This window comes from Nothobranchius furzeri, chromosome 12 (assembly GCF_043380555.1).
Source record: "Nothobranchius furzeri strain GRZ-AD chromosome 12, NfurGRZ-RIMD1, whole genome shotgun sequence".
In the NCBI taxonomy this organism is placed as follows: domain Eukaryota; kingdom Metazoa; phylum Chordata; class Actinopteri; order Cyprinodontiformes; family Nothobranchiidae; genus Nothobranchius; species Nothobranchius furzeri.
In genome coordinates this window covers 49092561-49111599 of record NC_091752.1, presented here as the reverse complement: position 1 = coordinate 49111599, position 19039 = coordinate 49092561, and the positions used below count along the sequence as shown (strand labels likewise).

General features: G+C 41.9%; 1 protein-coding gene across 3 annotated transcripts; it reads left to right on the top strand.

Annotated features, from left to right (window-relative positions):
* The first annotated feature begins 5786 nt into the window (after positions 1-5786).
* zgc:162707 (UPF0524 protein C3orf70 homolog B) lies at positions 5787-16882 on the top strand. Of its 3 annotated transcripts, none has more exons than XM_054746998.2 (6): positions 5856-6269; positions 7560-7614; positions 11767-12815; positions 13897-14052; positions 15188-15280; positions 15918-16882. In XM_054746998.2, exons 3-6 carry the CDS (start codon positions 11781-11783, stop codon positions 16224-16226), a joined length of 1593 nt encoding a protein of 530 aa, XP_054602973.1. In that variant the 5' UTR covers positions 5856-6269; positions 7560-7614; positions 11767-11780; the 3' UTR covers positions 16227-16882. The 3 variants fall into 3 exon arrangements, with proteins under 3 accessions (XP_070398141.1, XP_054602973.1, XP_054602974.1); XM_054746999.2 differs by having other exon boundaries at positions 7560-10248; XM_070542040.1 differs by lacking the exons at positions 13897-14052; positions 15188-15280; positions 15918-16882 and having other exon boundaries at positions 5787-6269; positions 7560-10248; positions 11767-12027.
* The last annotated feature ends 2157 nt before the right edge of the window (positions 16883-19039 follow it).

The window sequence follows — 19039 nt, the reverse complement described above, 5'->3', positions numbered from 1 at the left end:
CCACCTTCTCCCAGGTGGAACTGATTTGGACTGATTTCTCTTCGGGACCTTAAAAGAGGAGTCTAACCTCCATTCAGGGGTGTTTGAAGGCTTTAAGCCTTCTGCATGAAGTACTTCTTGGATGAGTTGAAACCTTTTGAAGTTTTAGATCCGTTTGCTCAAGTTTTTGAACTGGTGTTTGAGTTTAAACTACATTTAGATAATCTTTTGGTAGTTTTGGCACCAGGTTATTTGTTTATTGTTGATAGTAAGGTTGAGAGTGCATTTACCCACACACACAGTTACTTTTAGGTTTTATACTGACACCTGTTTCCCTGATAACCAGCTTGTTTAGGTTTTTTTTGTGCTAAAGTAGAGGTTATGACTTTTCTGTTAATCTCCTTCAGAGATTTGACTAGACTCCAGTTCTTTTTCTTTCCCCCTTGTCCTTTATTTTGGGACTGTGTCTACATATTTATGTTAAAATATACAGTCCCTGGCTGATGTGCTTTCTTTGGTTTGTAAAGAATAAAATCTTTTTGGTTGCCTCTAACTTGCTCCTCTTATCTTTTGTGTTCTGGGTCAGAACCAGGTTTCCCTAGTCCAAGCCAAGTCAGAGTCCTGTAAGAAGGCCCCTAACATTATTAAAAACATGTTTCATATGAGAAAAAAATATTGTGATTAATAAAATATAAGGAAAGAGAGAAAAAACTAAACTCTGTTTTAATGTCTCTTTTGGCAGAAGTTTAGTGGGTAAAACAAATGAAAAGCACTTTTTGGTTTAATACACCAGAAGGAATGTCACGGCTGGTAGATGTGGATGTTTAAAGAATTGCAATTTTCTACTGCAAAAATATTTTCAATAAAGTTTCCATGGTTTGTGATTTTTTTGCCATCCATCCATCCATGTTCTTAACCCGCTTTTCATCACATAGTTACGAGGTGGGGCTAATGCCTATCCAACCGTCTTTCGGCAAACAGGATGGGTACACCCTGGACAGGTTGCCAGTCCATCGCAGGGCAACACAAAGACACACAGGCTAAACCGTGCACACACACACACCTAATGGCAACTTAGAGAAACCAATCAAACTGACTTTCATATATTTGGACTGAGGGAGGAAGTCAGAGTACTCAGAGGGAACACACGTGTGCACAGGGAGAGCATGCAAACTCCTTGCAGAGAGACTCTGGGCCAGGATGTGAATCCAGGACCTCCTTGCTGCAAGGTAACAATGCTAACCCCTGTGCCAATGTGCTGCCCCTGTGTTGGTCATCTAGTCCCTGAACCGAACACCTGAACTGTTAAAGCCTTATGCTCCAACTTGAGCCCTCAGATCCATCCACCAGAACCTTATAGAAGTTCCAAAGGCCAGATATAAAAGTTGAGGTGGTCGCTCCTTCCAGACTGTTGCACCCAGACTTTGGAATGATCTTCCTTTATCCTTACGTAGCATTGTACAACAGTTAGTTCCGACCGAGTGATTTGATTGGTCAAGAGACTTTCCAAGAGTGCTGATATTGGACTATAACAGCACTGGGACTGTTTACAAACAGTATCACTCCACCGTGCACAGGCGTTACTTCCGTTAACTCTTGGATTTTGACCGACTTCGCACAGCAAAGACGGACACACTTCCTCAGATAACATTCTAGCTACAATTTGAGTGGTCATCAGACTGACACTGAAGGGAAGGAAAGCGGACCGAATACATCAGCGGAAACCAGGTGTGCTGACATGTCAACATGGACCTCGACGAATTAGAGAAGAGCAAAAAGGAAGTCAACACTGAGGCAGACATCCTGGGCTCTGAACTGCTTTCAGACTTGGCTCAATCTCAAAAATATCCTAGTGAACTTTCAGCAAGTTAACAAGACTGAACACAATGTTGAGGGAGTTTTATGGATCAATCTGGAGCGCTACAGGGAGCGCTAAAGCATCAGCAACTACCTCGGACTTCGGGCGGGATTGGAGCCGCCGGTGAGCCGCTCGTGGAATTAAATGCAGGACCCAGTTTATACCAGCTAACAATGACCACTGACTCCCCAGATCGAACAAGAACCTCCACACCAAGGGTGCGTAGCCTTGGCACGACAGACTGTGTCTGATGCTGTTTTTAATAAACAACTCTCTAGTTTATAACAAACAACAAATTCTTTTACACCCAGATTTCACAATTTCTCTCAGATACAAAGAACAGTTGCTACAACATCTAGCTTCCCTCACAACACCTCATATCCACCACACCACATCTCATTATTCATATCTTGTCATGTATAAATTATTAGTTTAGGAAAAATAATTAAATTCATTTTATAACCTATATACTGACTGTCTGAATTAATACAAAGTGTGTTTATGGTCCCTAAAGAAGCAAAGAACTCTAGAATCTTCTGATTAAACATTCAAAGATCAATCAGGTTGATATTTCATATTTATATGGATTCATCACATCTTATTGGTCATAACTAATAGGTCGTCGTCATCTTCCTCCGCTTATCCGGGTCGCAGGGGCAGCATCCCAACTAGGGAGCTCCAGACCGTCCTCTCCCTGGCCTTCTCCACCAGCTCCTCCGGCGGGACCCCAAGGCGTTCCCAGACCAGATTGGAGATGTAACCTCTCCAACGTGTCCTGGGTCCACCCGGGGGCCTCCTGCCGGCAGGACATGCCTGAAAAACCTCCCCAGGGAGGCGTCCAGGAGGCATCCTGACCAGATGCCCAAACCACCTCAACTGGCTCCTTTCGATCCGGAGGAGCAGCGGTTCTACTCCGAGTCCCTCCCGAATGTCCGAGCTCCTCACCCTATCTCTAAGGCTGAGCCCGGCCACCCTACGGAGGAAACTCATTTCGGCCGCTTGTATCCGCGATCTCGTTCTTTCGTTCATTATCCAAAGCTCGTGACCATAGGTGAGGATTGGGACGTAGATCGACCGGTAAATCGAGAGCCTGGCTTTCTGGCTCAGCTCCGTCTTCACCACGACAGATCGGCTCAGCGCCCGCATCACTGCAGATGCTGAACCAATCCGCCTGTCGATCTCCCGATCCCTCCTACCCTCACTCGTGAACAAGACCCCGAGATACTTAAACTCCTCCACTTGAGGTAGGACCTCTACCCCGACCCGGAGTTGGTAAGCCACCCTTTTCCGGTCGAGAACCATGGTCTCAGATTTGGAGGTGCTGATCCTCATCCCAGCCGCTTCACACTCGGCCGCGAACCTACCCAGCAAGATCTGAAGGTCAGAGCTGGATGAAGCTAGGACAGGGGTCAGCAATCCGCGGCTCTGGAGCCGCATGCGGCTCTTTCATCCTACTGATGCAACTCTGCTTGTAAACTAATTAAGGAATATTTAATTACAATGTATTTTATTCATGTTTTCATCTGTAGCCAATTCTAAATTTAAAGATTGTCTGTGTAAACGTGAACAGGTCACCTGCTTGTGTGTAATCAAATGTCCCTAGAGGAGCTTTCTGAGCTGAAGAGTTTATGAGATTCTGGACTGTTCCTCAGACAGGCTCATGGATGCATCGCAGTGTTGGAGACATGGACGTAATTTTGGGGGGGACAGGGGGGACATGTCCCCCCCCCCCACTTTTTCCAAAGTCAAGTTTTGACCCCTGCACTTTTTACCATCCAAAAACAATATTACGCTATATTAAATTGACTCTGGTTGAGCTCTAGGACCAAGCAGAAAACAACCGTTTGTGTTGAAGCCTGTTTCCCATTAGAGGCATACCGTAAAATCACCCCCCGTGTCGTCAACCCCCCCCCCCCCCACCCCAACCCCCCCACCCCCCCCACCCCCACACACACACACTTCTAAAGTGAAAATTACGTCCATGGTTGGAGACAGGAACAGGTGCTATTCAGCCAGAGATTCATAATCAGGGAACATTTTTTAAGCGACAAGTCTCTGAGAGACCGGGTTTGGAAAACACAGAATCTTCCTACATGGTTTTGGTTCTGTGATGCGCTGCAAGCCCCCGATCTATCTTCAGCTCGCTGTCCACGTTACGCATGTGCTGATAGCAAGCTGCGCTGAGCTCAGTGTCCATCTCAGGTGTTCTGATGGGAATCTTTTCCTGATTGATGTAGCTACCTCCACGATGTGCGTTAAAATGTCAGCGCATCTGCAGGCTTGAGATTTCTCCGTCAAAATAAATACGGGAAACATCGGGTCAGTGTGAACCCTGTCATTGAACCGTTTTACCTTCTAGTGAAGATTGTTGCAAACAGAAACATTAAACCTGATGAACACCAGAGCCACCACACTGCGCCGTTACCTCCGTCAGTGTAAACGAGGGAAAAAAAACTAATTGCCTTTTCTTACCTTTTCAACAATGTTGAATGCAAAGTTTAGTTCAGTACAGAGTTGAATTACAACAGTCCAACGAGACAGAGCCTGGATTTGTATTCTGAACAGTTATGTGTGATGCCTCAAAAAGCGTCACCTGCTCAGCTATTAAAACCAATAGCAGGGTGAAAAAATTGAAATATTTTAGCACAGACGGGCTTCAACTTTTGGATCAATTTTAAACAAACTGTTTTATTAATTATCTTCTGTTGAAAGATCACTTTGAGGTACATGAGCGACTGGTATTGGTTGCTGTCACCTGTTGTGATCGGTTAAAGCAGCTCTCTGCTGTCAGAGGGTAGGCCCCGCCCACATCGCTGCGGCTCCCAGTGTTTTCTTTACTGTGGGAAATGGGTAATTATGGCTCTTTGATGGGGAAAGGTTGCCGACCCCTGAGCTAGGAGGACCGCATCATCCGCAAAAAGCAGAGACGAGATTCTCCTGCCACCAAACTCGACACACTCCACACCACGGCTGCGCCTAGAAATTCTGTCCATAAAAGTAATGAATATCTCTGTTTTGGTTTAATCAACCTGACGGCTTTTAACCTAACTCAACATCAGGAGCTGCGGCTCCTTCCTGGCTAAATCGTAGCACCTGTTCCTGATTCGTTCCTCACACCTGTCCTTGATGTCTGTGTATTTAAGCCATGCTGTGTCTTAAGTCTGTAATCAGTCTTCAGCTTCACCTGATTGTCCATGCCCCACCTGCATTTGGGTTCTGCCTCACCGCGCCACTCCTGACACATGCAGTATTTATTTTAGTGTATAGTGTAAGAGACTGGCGTTCACTTTCCATGGCTTCCATTAGTGCACTTGAACATTTCTCAATGCCTGTTTTGTTTTTATCCAAGACGCACTCATGAGCATCCATTTGCTTTGACAAAAATCAGTGCATCAATATTCACTAACACGATTCTCTTGAGCGTGTTCACCTCCCACCAGAAAGGCAAGCAGCAAATGCACACAGGAAAAGTTTGCAGTGACATTTGCTTGCCACTATGGTGACTGTCCAATCACCATACATTGTCAGATTACGCATATCTATGCTGTCAGATAATCATACATTTTAAAGCTGTATGACACTTTGATGGGCCTTTTTACCCATCGGATCATCACACACTGCTTTTAATTGTATGACATCCTGACTTGTCAGTTTAGTAATTTGAAGCTTTATTTATTTATTTATTTTTTGGTAAAAAAACATGGTAAAAGGTAGTAAAATTTAATTTTGTGATACGCATTCATCAGCTAATATATGCTAATATTTTTAAAGATTACCAAAGTATTACAAACATCATTTAAATGATAAATGACCCGCAGTGGCGCAGTGGTTAGAGCTGTTGCCTTGCAGCAAGAAGGTCCTGGGTTCACTTCCCGGCCTGGGATCTTTCTGTGCTCTCCCTGTGCATGCGGGGGTTCTCTCCGGGTACTCCGGCTTCCTCCCACAGTCCAAAAACATGACTGTTAGGTTGATTGGTTTGTCTAAATTGTCCTTAAGTGTGTGTGTGTGTGTGTGTGTGTGTGTGTGTGCACTGAAAAAAAGGTAATTGGCAGGTCTTTGAATATGCTAAATCATATTTTGTAGGTGTTACACAATTTATACATGTTTCTTCTGTATACATGATTTATTGAAGTAAACTGGAGTTATTTTTCCACAATGTTAAATGTACACAATTTTCTTGCATTGACTAAAAGTGATTACATTGCCTAATTTAAATCAATATAATCATGTTCAACTAAAACCGGAAATGACACTGTTCAAAAAAGGCGCCGTAAAATATTATTGGACGATTGAAAGCGTTTTCAGCCAATTGTGATCACCCAACAAGATTGGAGGAGACGGGTGTAACCACCTGCAGCAGAAGCCTGCGGCTTTTTCCCTCGCATGGAGCTAATGTGGAGTCTGAGTGAGCACATGGATACTGAGTGAGAAAGTAAGTAAAATTACTTTAAGATTAAGCATGAGCCATGTCTAGATTGTTTTTGTCGAGTTATGTATTCAGAGCACTATGCTAGCTTGCTTTCAATGCTGTTAAGTTGATAACGCTGTGTGGACTGTCAAACATTCAGTGTTCATGTTCGGTGGAAAGTAGCCTTTTTTTATATGTCCGTGTATGTAGCAATTTTGTCGGTCAGCAAGCTAATTAAACCACTGAAAGAGCAGTATAAAATGGATGCCGTGTTTGGTACATTGAGTTCTCAGAATTATTAACATGCAGCGCAGGACTGCACCAAATTAAACCTTAAAAACAGTGGCTAGGCTTCAGCTGCGAACAAACTTGGGTTGCCAGCCTTTCAATGCGGCGGGTGCACGCGTTCCGTCGGGGATTGAGGATCGCGTGGACCGTTTGTACTCCGAACGGTGGGGGTGGGGTGGGGTGGGTGGTGCGCGTGGACCGTTTGTACTCCGAACGGTGGGGGTGGGGTGGGGTGGGGTGGGGGGTGCGCGTGGACCGTTTGTTCTCCGAACGGTGGGGGTGGGGTGGGGTGGGGGGTGCGCGTGGACCGTTTGTTCTCCGAACGGTGGGGGTGGGGTGGGGTGGGGGGTGCGCGCGGGCCGTTTGTGCACCGTTCGTTTGGGCGGCAGGATAGAACCATTGTAGCGTGACGTCACGTGCTCAGATGGCCGGTGTCGATACCAGATCTGCTCGGTGTCCTTGTCTCACAGCTAGCTAGCTATTTCAAATTCATTTGGAAGTCTAAAGTGGTGATATCTAAAAATCCCTAGGTTTTATTTTGAAAGTCTTAAATCGCAGAGATATAGCTGTGGGTAATGGCTGGAGACGGGTTTTTTTTTCCCTCCAGCAAGTGTGGATGTGCGCAGTTACCCGGACTTAATAACATGCATGCCTGAGCTCCACAAGGAGCATCCGTGAATAAAGATATATCTGTATGAAATGCACAAGACAGCCGCTTCCCCTCCCAATGAAATCAGAGACTGTGAAGCAAATCCTGTTATATTTATTTACAGTGTGGTGTTGGTAATAAAATGAATATCATTACATTTGTTTTATGCTACTGGAAATTTAATAATTTCTAAATTCAAGATTATTGTCATCTTGCCATATTCTAAGCTATAGTTAAACACCAGTAACTATTATTTAATATTATTAAACATGTTTATAATGCTTTTAGAATTGTGTATTGTATGTTGTTTTCGTATCTTAATTGCAAGCTGGTATTTTAATAATGTGGCTCATGATTAATTTGATTGTGTCTTACAGGTTTAGGTGTTACTGGGAATGTGGAGATGTAAGGGGTGCACAGAAACTGTGTCAAGTAGGTCTAAGCTTTTGCATCACTACAAATTAAAGCATCCACATTTTGGACATAGTTCTCACTTTCCATGCACATACCAGAATTGTCCGTGTACCTTTAAGACATGGAATGCCCTTATTGTCCATCAAAGTAAAATTCACTGCACAGAAGTCTCTTGTAAAGTGAAAGCAATTTTCAGCTGCCACTTGTGTAGTTGCAATGATTTGTCATCAGAAAGGGATTATTTTGCTCACATATATTCCCATCTTAAAAGAAATGAGACTGTCATTTGTATGTTTTTAGGGTGTGAGTTCAAAACAAACATTTACAGCACATTTAAAACACACAGAAATCGCAAACATAGCCATCACAGACTAGCTGATTTTAAACAGGGAGTAGTTGTAAAAAGCAAAACTGAAAATGATTTAGAGCAAAATGATCAGGAGTTAGCAGAACAGTCTGATGCTGTCATTCTTTCACGTGGTCAGTGTCGTACTGAGAATGTGCATGAAGTAATAGAGCAAAGATTTGCTGCTGCTTTGCTGAAGTTGGAGCATTTGGTTCTTGTACCCAGTTCAGCCATTGATGTATTTTTAGAGGAACTCCATCATTTAATTTGTTCTGCATCCATCCCATTATCTTATGACACATTGAGTAACATCTTTCATCAGAGAAACCTCCTTGTTGATGAAGTTATAGTTGCAGAAACAGTTGATGCTATTTGCTCTGGTAATCCTGTGCAAAGATCCATTCAAAAGGGTGGCCCTTTAAGTACAGCTTATCTTCGTAAGCTATATTACAAGGAGAAGTTCAGTGTCGTAGAGCCAGTTGAATACATACTTAATGTTAAAAACAAACACAGTTTCCAATATGTCCCCTTACTGAAGTCTTTACAACAGCTGTTGAGTAGAAGGGATATTGTTGAGCAGTTTGTTGAAAGTTATCAAAAGCAAGAGGAGACAGATTGTGGAAACTCGGATCTGTACCGTTCTTCAAAAGATGGTTCTCTATTTAATGGAAATTGTTTTCTTGCTGGTGAAAAATTGAGGATCATCCTAAATTTTTATGTGGATGACTTTGAAACCTGCAACCCTCTTGGCACATCAAGGAAGAAACATAAGCTTTGTGCTGTTTATTGGGTGTTGGCTAACTTGCCCCAGGGGTCTAATTCCTCATTATCATCCATCTACTTATCAGTCTTGTGTAAAACCAACGATGTTAAAAGTTATGGTTATGATAAAATCTTGGAACCTCTTCTACAGGATTTGAAAATACTTGAGGAACATGGTGTTTATGTACCGCTGTTAGGAGAGTCAGTTAAAGGTACACTATTCAGTGTAGTTGCTGACAACCTGGGAGCACACAGTGTTGCAGGATTTTTGCAGAGTTTTTCTGTGGAGTACTACTGTAGATTTTGCATAGGAAAGAACAAGGACATTCAACTATACTCTGTTGCATCTGGTGCTTTTCCTCAAAGAACCAAGGAGCTTCATCAGGTTCATGTCCAACAAGCCCAAGAAACAGGCACAGGTTGTTTTGGAGTAAAAAGGGAATGCATCTTCACCAAAAATCTAACTCACTTTCATGTCATCTTTGGTTATCCCCCCGATCTTGCTCATGATGTTTTTGAGGGCATAATACCAGTAGAGTTGGCTCATTGCTTATCAGTGCTTATATCCAAAAAGTTTTTCACATTGGCCCATTTGAATAGTGCTATTCTGAAGTTTCCCTACAAATTTGGTGACAAGGCAAATAAACCGCATGTGGTGTCACAAAGTTTCTCCAGCACAAAAACAGTTGGAGGCAATGCACATGAGAACTGGAGCTTACTCAGGTTTTTATCTTTTTTAGTTGGATCACTTGTGCCTGAAAATGAGCCTGCTTGGCTTGTTCTCATGGATCTGAAGGACATCACAGAGCTTGTAGTCGCTCCTGTACATAGTGATGACTCTTTGGCCTTTTTAGAAAGTAAGATCTTAGAACACAGGCAAAGATACCAAGCGTTGTTCCCAGACATCAAACTGCTCCCAAAACACCATTATTTGGAGCACTATCCTCAGATGATTAAGCTGTTTGGTCCAGTTGTCGGTCAGTGGACAATGCGTTTTGAGGCAAAGCATAGCTTTTTTAAGAAGATTGTCAGACACACAAGCTGCTACAAAAATATTCCTCTCTCGCTGGCCTTGAGGCATCAGATGATGATAGCTTACCATCTAAGCTCTCCAAGTTTTAGCACTTCTGAACTTGAAGTTTCAGCTGTGTCAACTCTACCTGTTGACTTGCTCAAAGACGAGATAGCTCAAACAATCAGAGATAGATTCCCTGACACACCAGAGGTTCACCTTACACAGAGTGTGACAGTAAATGGCATAACTTATAAGAAGGGAATGGTACTGGTTCACAGGGCAACAGGTGGGTTGCCCGAATTTTGTGAAATTGACCAAATCTGCATTTTGCATCAAAGTGTATTCTACATAGTAAGAGAGCTTGGTGGCTGGTACAGAGAACACTATAGAGCCTTTGAACTCAACTCAGTATCCACAAGATCATTGATTCTTGTAGCACTCAGTGAACTCCTTGATGCTTATCCTCTTGTTGACTACAAGATTGGATCTGTTCGGATGGTGACCTTGAAAAGACATATAGAAATAAAAGGTGATGAAAAGCTTTTGTTTTCTATATTACATGTGGTTGTTTTCTAACACAATTTGTTGCATTTACAGGTGCACCTGGGTTTTAGCAGTTTTTAAAATTTATTTATTTTCTCCAGTGATTAAAAATGGCTCTCCTGCGGTTCCAATGGGCCTGTATCTTTTGTTGTCATCTTTAGTTTGCACAAATGACCTCATCAGTGTTTGCCGGCTTTCCTTTTAAAGGAAGTTTCACACTGGAAGCATCAGTGGCGCAAAAAGGCAGCGGAAGCCTTACTGAGATGCTATTGTTTTCGATCATTTTTTTCACTCTATTTTAGGGCTGCTCAATTAATCGAATTTTAATCACGATTACGATCTGAGTTTTGAACGATTATAAAAAACAAAACAAGCCGATTATTTGCTCCTCCCGCTTGCGCTGCCCTGAGTAGCAAATGAAGCGCTCCTTACAGTGTTGCCAACTTAGCGACTTTGACGCTATTTCTAGCAGCTTCTCAGACCCCCTTCTTGGCTTTTTAAATCTTAAAAGTACCTAGCGAACACCTCAGAAACATCTCTGGTAACCCTTAGCTACTTTCTGGATAACTGTCGTCGACATTTCCTGCAGGTTAGCTAAACACGCCGCCTGCGCTCCGGACCGTTCTTCAGGACATTATAGGAAAGGGAATGATGTAGTGATGTGTCAGTTGCTAAAGACAGCTCTCGGAGCCGGCTCCCTGTTGGATTAACCAGAGTGAGTGACACACACCGCACCTGCGGACTCCTGAGTCACTAAAAACGGCTAAATGTGCGCGTGCTAAACACACGTGCAGCTTGCCCCGTTTGCTGTGAGAGCAGGTTGGGGGTGGGGGTGCAGCTGTGGTTGGGACAATTATTACATTAACTGATGGACTTGTAAATAAATAATTTATAAATAAGGTAGAAATAAGTTCCTCACACTGATAAATAATAACTAATCTCTCTGAGGACACGGTGCTAGTGCACTCTCCTACAGCACCTTGACACGACTCAATAAATGTTATGCAAAATTTTGTGAACATCAATTTATTTGTTATAAATGCCACTGTATAATTCTTGCTGTCAGTATTAGCAAGATATTGGTATTTGGGTCTGTACTGGTTAGACTTAAATGAGCTAAACCAAGGTCTATAGCCCTTGGGTCATAGACTATGGGCTAAAAGTATATTGGTCTTTTTATACTGGGAATCAGGAGTTCTTTTAGTGATCATCTTGTTTCTTATTTATTTTTGTCCTGATTGTGCCCTGAGCAATTTTATGACTGAATAAAAACAAATAAAATCAACATAAATAGAAAAATCGTCCTAAATAATCGTGATCTCAATTTCAGTCACCATAATCGTGATTATTATTTTTGCCATAATCGAGCAGCCCTACTCTATTTACTGTTCTTTTCTGTGCTTTTAAGCTTGAACATTTGCTGTTGTAAGTAACTGGAAGGAAAATTGACTTGAATGACTTGGAACATTTTTTGATTATTTACATGTAAATTTTCTGTTTGCAGAGTAAGTGTTGAAAATGGGAACTGCTATGATCCTAAAGATCATCTTGGCTGATGGTACCTCTCAGAGACTGACACTCTCCAGTGGACCCCCAGCATCTATTGATGATCTAACTGATGAAGTGAGGAAGCAGTGCGGACTTCATGGAGATTTCAAACTTCAGTTTATGGATGCCTTGTTTGGAAATGAATTCCTGAACCTCACTTCAATTTCCGAAGTTGAAAACAAAGGGACTCTTAAAGTCATTGACGTGTCAAAGACTGCTACTGTCCAGCACATGGATGAGGACTCTACTTTTAATCTTGTCTCAGAATCACAAGTATTCACGCCTTCCTCTGTTGGTGACTCCTCATACCTGTCAGGGGTATCTGAGGACACGGATGTGATGTCATCGAGTGAATTGGTTGGCTCACGATCATTGTGGCCTGCTGTGTTTCATGTTCCTACGTTTTCTTTTGATTCAGAGTTGAAACTTCAGCATGCAAATTTGGCTTACATTCAGAATGGGACTACACTTATTCCAGATCCGAAGTTGAAATCGGCAATCCTTGAGAGTTTGGTGCAGGAAATTGTGAAATATAAAGTCTATGCCAACGATAAAGAAATGCACGAGGTTGCCCAGAGTCTCATCAAAAAGCATCCTTGTTTGACAGAGAAAGGGTCCAGCACTGGATGTGGTGGGTGGAAGACCAGTTTAAAATATAAACTGTCTAACTACCGCACACAGCTGAGAAAACTTGGATACCCAGAGGTGACTGTAAACTCTTTAAAAAACAAACCTGTTGGAAGGCAAAGTGCAGCCTTTGGTGTTAAAAAGGCAAAGAGAGCAGAAGTGAATTTTTGTCCACCATACCCAGCAGCAGAAACCGAGGACACACTGGAGACTATGCAGAAATCTCTACTTTTGGATGTAAAGCAGAGAAACAACAGAAAGCTTGTAAAACACAAGATGGAAAAGACCTTTGCATTAAGACGACATGAAGTTGTTCGGGATGCACCAATGGTGGAATCTTTCATGGCGAAATGGCCTGCCCTGTTTGATGTCAGTGAGGTAAGATTTGCACCATGCATGGTTGTTTATCAAAGTAAAGGGCTTATTTTTTTAATAGAAAAACAAAACCTGGCAACAGCTGTTGTGGCTGATTAGAGCCCTGCACCGGAGCCCTAGGCCCAGGGGTCGGCCCACCCCGAGGGCCGGGCTTCGGGCCAATGACTGTGTAATTAACTCGGACACGGGCCGGGCGCCTATATTTTTAATCGAAATCATTAAAAAAATACTTAAAAACTTGAACGCAGCAGCACCTGCCTGCTTCTCACGCACCGGCACCGTTAGCTCAGTTAAGGTGTGTGTGGTTTATAAATGCACCTATATAAACAAATTCTCAAACTGCTGATTGAAACATGTGCCCCTATTCTAACATGCCATTTTATGTCCACTTTGATGTCAGAAACCATTCATTTATTCTCATGAAAATGGCAGCATTCTATTTTTCTGTGAATAAATTTGCTCTGCAGTAAAAAAAAATACAGCATTCATTGCTGGGTTTTTTCTAACTGGAGAGCGCATTTTCAGAACGGCTGATTAAATTTACAAACGCTGTATTAATTCGGGGGTGTTTATTTAATCTGCCGCAATGAAAATGCGCTCTGCAGTTAGAAAATTAGAATGCTGCTTTTTTTTTTTCTAATTGCACAAGAGCGCATTTTCAGAGCAGATTAATTTAGAAATGCATCCAATTAATATAGTGTTCATAAATTTCATCTGCCGCTCGAAAAATACGCTCTGTTAGAAAAAAAAGCTGCATTGATGCTGTTTTTCTTTCTCTTCTTTTTTTTTTTTTTTTTTTTTACTGCAGAACGCTTCTCACAGATAATTAGAATGCCGAGCAATCTATCCCGCTAAAACATTATGAAAGGTTAAAAAAAAGTCTGGCTCGGGTTGGGCCAGAGAATCCTGAAAACCTTTTTGGACTGGGTCGAGCTGGTGCTCCTCGGGCCGGGCCGGACACGGGCTCAGATTTTAGGCCCGTGCAGGGCTCTATGGCTGATTATGTTACTTGTCTGTGACACTTCTGTTGAGTGACTTGCCTTCAATGTGTAACATGTTATGTCATTTGTGCTCTGTTTTTCAGATCAATGCTGAATTTGAGAGGATAACCACAGTTCCACTACAGTCAAAGTTCCTGTCTCAGCTGGATCTCCACTCTGACACCCTTATAAAGTTGTTCCAAAAAAGAGGAGGGCAGCTAGGAAGAAGGCTCAAAACGATTGTTGCACAAATACCTGATGTAAGTAAAGTGTGTGTGCTTGTTTATTTATTTGACAGGCACTTTTATCCAAAGCGACGTAAAATTGTTAACCTATGGGGCATGTTGTGATCTGTGGGGGAAACCAGAGTACCTGAAGGAAACCCACGCATGCCTGGGAGAACATGCAACACCACTCAGAAAGACTAGGGGTCTCAAACCATGTTTCTCAAGGGGCCCCATTCAGCCCCTGATCACCTGTTCAGCAGGTCATCATGGTTGTACACCACAGCTTTGGAGTTTTTAATTATGTGGAGAGTATGTAAGTTTTGGAAACTGCTATCAACTTTCTCAGAATATTTTTTCTACTTTTTTATTCAAATTGTAAATTTTGTTTATATTTGTCAGCTTCATGCCTTTTCTTTCCAAAGTGCATGCTATTATAGAACCTGTTATATTCTCAGAGAATTGAATACATAAATTTGTGTTAAGACAGTAGACTTTAGACTAGGGGTGGGCAATCCTGCTCCTCAAGGGCTGCTATCCAGCAGGCGTTAGTTGTTTCTCTGCTTAAACACACCAGGTTTGAATCTGCTGGTGATTGACAGGCTGTTGCAGAGCCTGATGAGCTGCTGAACAGGTGATTCATCCAGGAATCAGGTATGTTGGAGCAGGTAAACAGCTAAAACCTGCTGGATAGCGGCCCTCAAGGACCAGGATCACCCACCCCTGGTCTAAAGTCTACTGTCTTAACACAAAATTATGTAAATGATAAATGAGCCGCACTTGTATAGCGCCTCACAGAGTAAGGACTCCAAAGCACTTTACACTAGAGTGTATCATTCATCCATTCACACACACATTCACACACTGATTGTGATGAGCTACGATGTAGCCACAGCTGCCCTGGGGAATACTGACAGAGGCGAGGATGTGTACACACACACACACACACACACATCACTGCACACATATATACTCAGACATACATCTACACACACACACACACACACACATCCACACTCACACAAATATATCTACACACACACAAACACACCCATCAAGACACATATCTACACACACATCTAGAAACACATATTTACACACATACATTTTGAATAAAATCCATTCTAGGACCCCTTTAATTTCATGAAAATCTTGATGATTTTGTCTTCAGTGTGACGAGCCAGACGCTGGACGCGAGTGTATCATCAAAGGACTCTGTGTCTACATGGGGGAAGATCCAGAGAACCTTGTGCAGGAATATGTGGTATGTACATACTTATCCCTAGTATTCCAAATACATTTTCTGGCCAAACTTAGGTTCAAACACGCTTAGCAAATGGTAAATGACCTGTATTTGTATGGCGCCTCCTAGAGTTTTACAACCACCCAAGGTGCTTCATAACAAAATCAGTCATTTATCCAAGCACACACACACTCACAACCTGATGGTGAGGAGCTAAATTGTAGCCGCCACAGCTGGGGCTCACTGACAGGAGACAGAAACTGACCGATATCTTGTGAGAAGCTGATATTTATCTCACACACAAACGCAACCGTAGGGAGGGATCTTCCAAGACTCGAGACACTCTCCACCTGTGGTTGAGAACATTCTGCTAGAAAGGCAGTGAATAATACATCTGAGAGTTTAATTCCTGTAGTCTGCTTGACCCAGCAATGGGTGCTTTACTATGAGCAATATATGTGCATTTATTCAGTAGGGTTGTGCCATTTCATAATTTTTACATATATCCAATAAGTATGTGTAGTTACAGGAGAGTCTGTGTGAGTGATAATCTGATTATCTGTGATAATGTCTAATACACCCATGTGTGTTTTTCTGTAAAGGGTCTTTATAATGAGCTTTGTATTTTTATATTAATTTATATATTGTCTCTCTACAGGACATGGATGAAAATGCCATCAAAGAGGTCATTCAAGACACCACCATTGGAATATATGTCATAAAACGATCTACTTCTGCGGAACCAGAGGACATTGGGATTATCCTTGAAGGAATCAGCGTGTTGCAGGATTTGGAAAATGTAGCATTAGCAGTTGCTATGCTATTTGGACTCATGTATGCACTAAACCTCAACTACCCGGTTGACCTCCGTTACACCTTTGAGGTAATCCAGAAGGTTTTCATGGGACTGGATGGCAGTAAACCTTCCAACAAAACACTTGCTCTCAAAAACCAGCTGTTTCAGTGAGTGATTCAATGACTACAGTTTGTGTTGCCTTTTGTATTGACCCATTTTGGCCTATTGTTGTCTCTTTACTCCACTGGAAGTTGGTGGTGTTTTATTATTCATTGTTGAGTAATATTGAATAGTTTATAATAACTATGTTCCAAGTCATTACAGGCGGGTCCTTAAATAGTTCCAGTATTTGAATATTTCAGCAGCTTTGCACTTATCGATTTTATTCTGATTAATATGAAAGTTCGATTTTATCATAAAATGTTTTATATGTGGGGAGCTCATTCAGAGCAGGTTTTCTGTGTCTGGATATTTTAGCAGATTTGCACTCATCATTGTTATTAATGTGAAAGCCTTGTTCATGAAATGTTTTAGATGGGGGAAGCTCATTAAGAGTAGCAAGATTTCAGTTTTGCTGGAAAGGTTCATTTGAAACTAAATTTAAAATTCATTGATGTGAAATACAATATTTAGGACAGAGAAGTTTTAATTAAACTGACTGATATGCAGTTTTGCTCTTTTTCTATTGCTGTAAAGACAATTCCACGGGTTCTTTTGTTTCCCTCAAGTCAGTACAAAAATATCTTGTTAAGAGTCAATGATAATGGAAGTTTATTGCTTTGTCATTTTCTGCCCTTAAAATGTTAATAAACTGAGTTTTACTACAACTTTTCAGTTCTCTGGCTTTTTGTCAATGCAGTTCATATTTTCCATGTTCTAATTTGCACAGACATGGGACCAATGAAAACATTACATTTGGAAACGGGCAACTTAAAAGAAAAAAGTAGGATAAACAAACTTACTTTGCATTACGTTTACACAATATTTTTGAGCAATTCTAACATGAAAAAATCAAGTTGATATTATAGTTAAATATTGTACATTGAACCTAAGAAAAGTATTTTGGCATTATTTAAAAAAATTAAATTACATTTGTTCAGAAAAATCATGTTGAGGCAACATGATTTTTTAAAGCAGTTTCACGTAAAGAAAATACATTGATTGGGAGAGAGTTTATTAGTAAAAGGAAAGAGACATGTTCTATTGGTTAAACTCATTGTAATCATGTGGAACCGATGTACACAATAAAATCACGTAAATCCAAAGAGTTATTTTTTTCAGTGTGTGTGTGTGTGTGTGTGTGTGTGTGTGTGTGATTCTGTGTTATCCTGCGATGGACTGGCTCTATGTCCAGAGTGTACCCCGCCTGATTGCCTAATTCTCCGCTGGAGATAGGCACCAGTGCCCACCCCCCGACCCCACGTGGACAAAGCGGGTTCAGACAATAGATAGATGGATGGATGGATGACCCGCACTTGAATAGCACCTCTCAGAGTAAGGACTCCAAAGCGCTTTACAATACAGTGTATCATTCACACATTCACACACTGATGGTGATGAGCTACGATGCAGCCACAGCTGCCCTGGGGCGCACTGACAGAGGTGAGGCTGCCGAGCACAGGCGCCACCGGTCCCTCCGACCACCACCAGCCAAAAGCAGAATTTAATAGGAACAATGTGGAACTTGTGCAGACATGAGCAAGAGCGGGCACTGAACACACATGCAAGAACCCAACCAACCAATCGGAACCCATGGCCAACAGGCCCGAACAGCTAGCTGGGATTGCGATGCTAACCTGCACCTAGCAGCTGAATTGTTTTAATTTATTTATTTTTATTTTATTTTATTTTATTTTTTTGGAAAGCGTCAACTTGGAAGGGGGTGGAAGGAGACCAAGAGGGGGCCAGGGACATATCTTGGAAGGAAGTGAGAGAGAAATCCTTAAAAAGTAGTATTGATGTTCTGATGACTTTAGTGTTTGAAATATTTAAATTGGGGAAACCGGGGTTAGGGTTCCCCATTCCAAATCTAATAAAACATCCACCATGCACTGCTTAATTTAACAAACTTTGATTAAACAAAATACATTTGATAAAAACATGTTCTGGTTTGCTGCACTGAAATAAAAATGCTTCCCTGTTGAAGCTGTCACCAAATATCTGTTTCTGACCTAGTTTCAAATTCAAAGTAAATGTTCAACATGTCAAAAGGTGTCAAGTACAGAACCGATAGTATTAAACGACTATTCAGTTGGCTGCTTTTCCAGCAGATTTTAATGTGGAGTAAGAATTGATGTTTTCATAATGCAGGAGTAATCGTGTTTTACCTTACACAATGATTTGTGTGTGTGTGTGTGTGTGTGTGTGTGTGTGTAAGTAAGTAACTCAACCACTAGGTGGCAATGTTTTACTATCAGTTGCTGAGGAAGAACAGGGAGAGTCTGAAATAAAGCTTTCTGTTTATGGCCCACAGAAATATTAATGCAGAGTTTCTGCAACCAAAGACTGCTGGGTTTGGACTGACTGAGTGGATCCAGCCTAAACCTTTGGAAATCCCTGAGTTGATATCGACTAGTATTTTATTGTGAACACGCCCAACAAAAAGGACTTAAAGTTATTGGTCCTTCTTATAGGAGTTAATATCACAGCCTATTGTCAAAGCTGCAGAAAGTGTGGAAAAGGTGAAAAGGTGCATGAGCATGTGGGATTGGGTGATGTGTGATTAAAGGGTTTCAGCAGGAATGAAAGGAGAGGCGTAGAAGAAAGTAGTGAGACCATTAAAGACAGTAACCACGAGGAAAAGACAAGAGGCAGAACTGGAGATTCCAGAGCTGAAGATGTTGAGGTTTTCCTCAGGAATGACCAGGGGCGGATTTAGGACTGAAGAAGATCTGGGGGCACACACACACACACACATGTGACACGCACTAGTCAACATCATATATATTTGTCTTGTACCACATATTTAATCTGAAGCTACATAT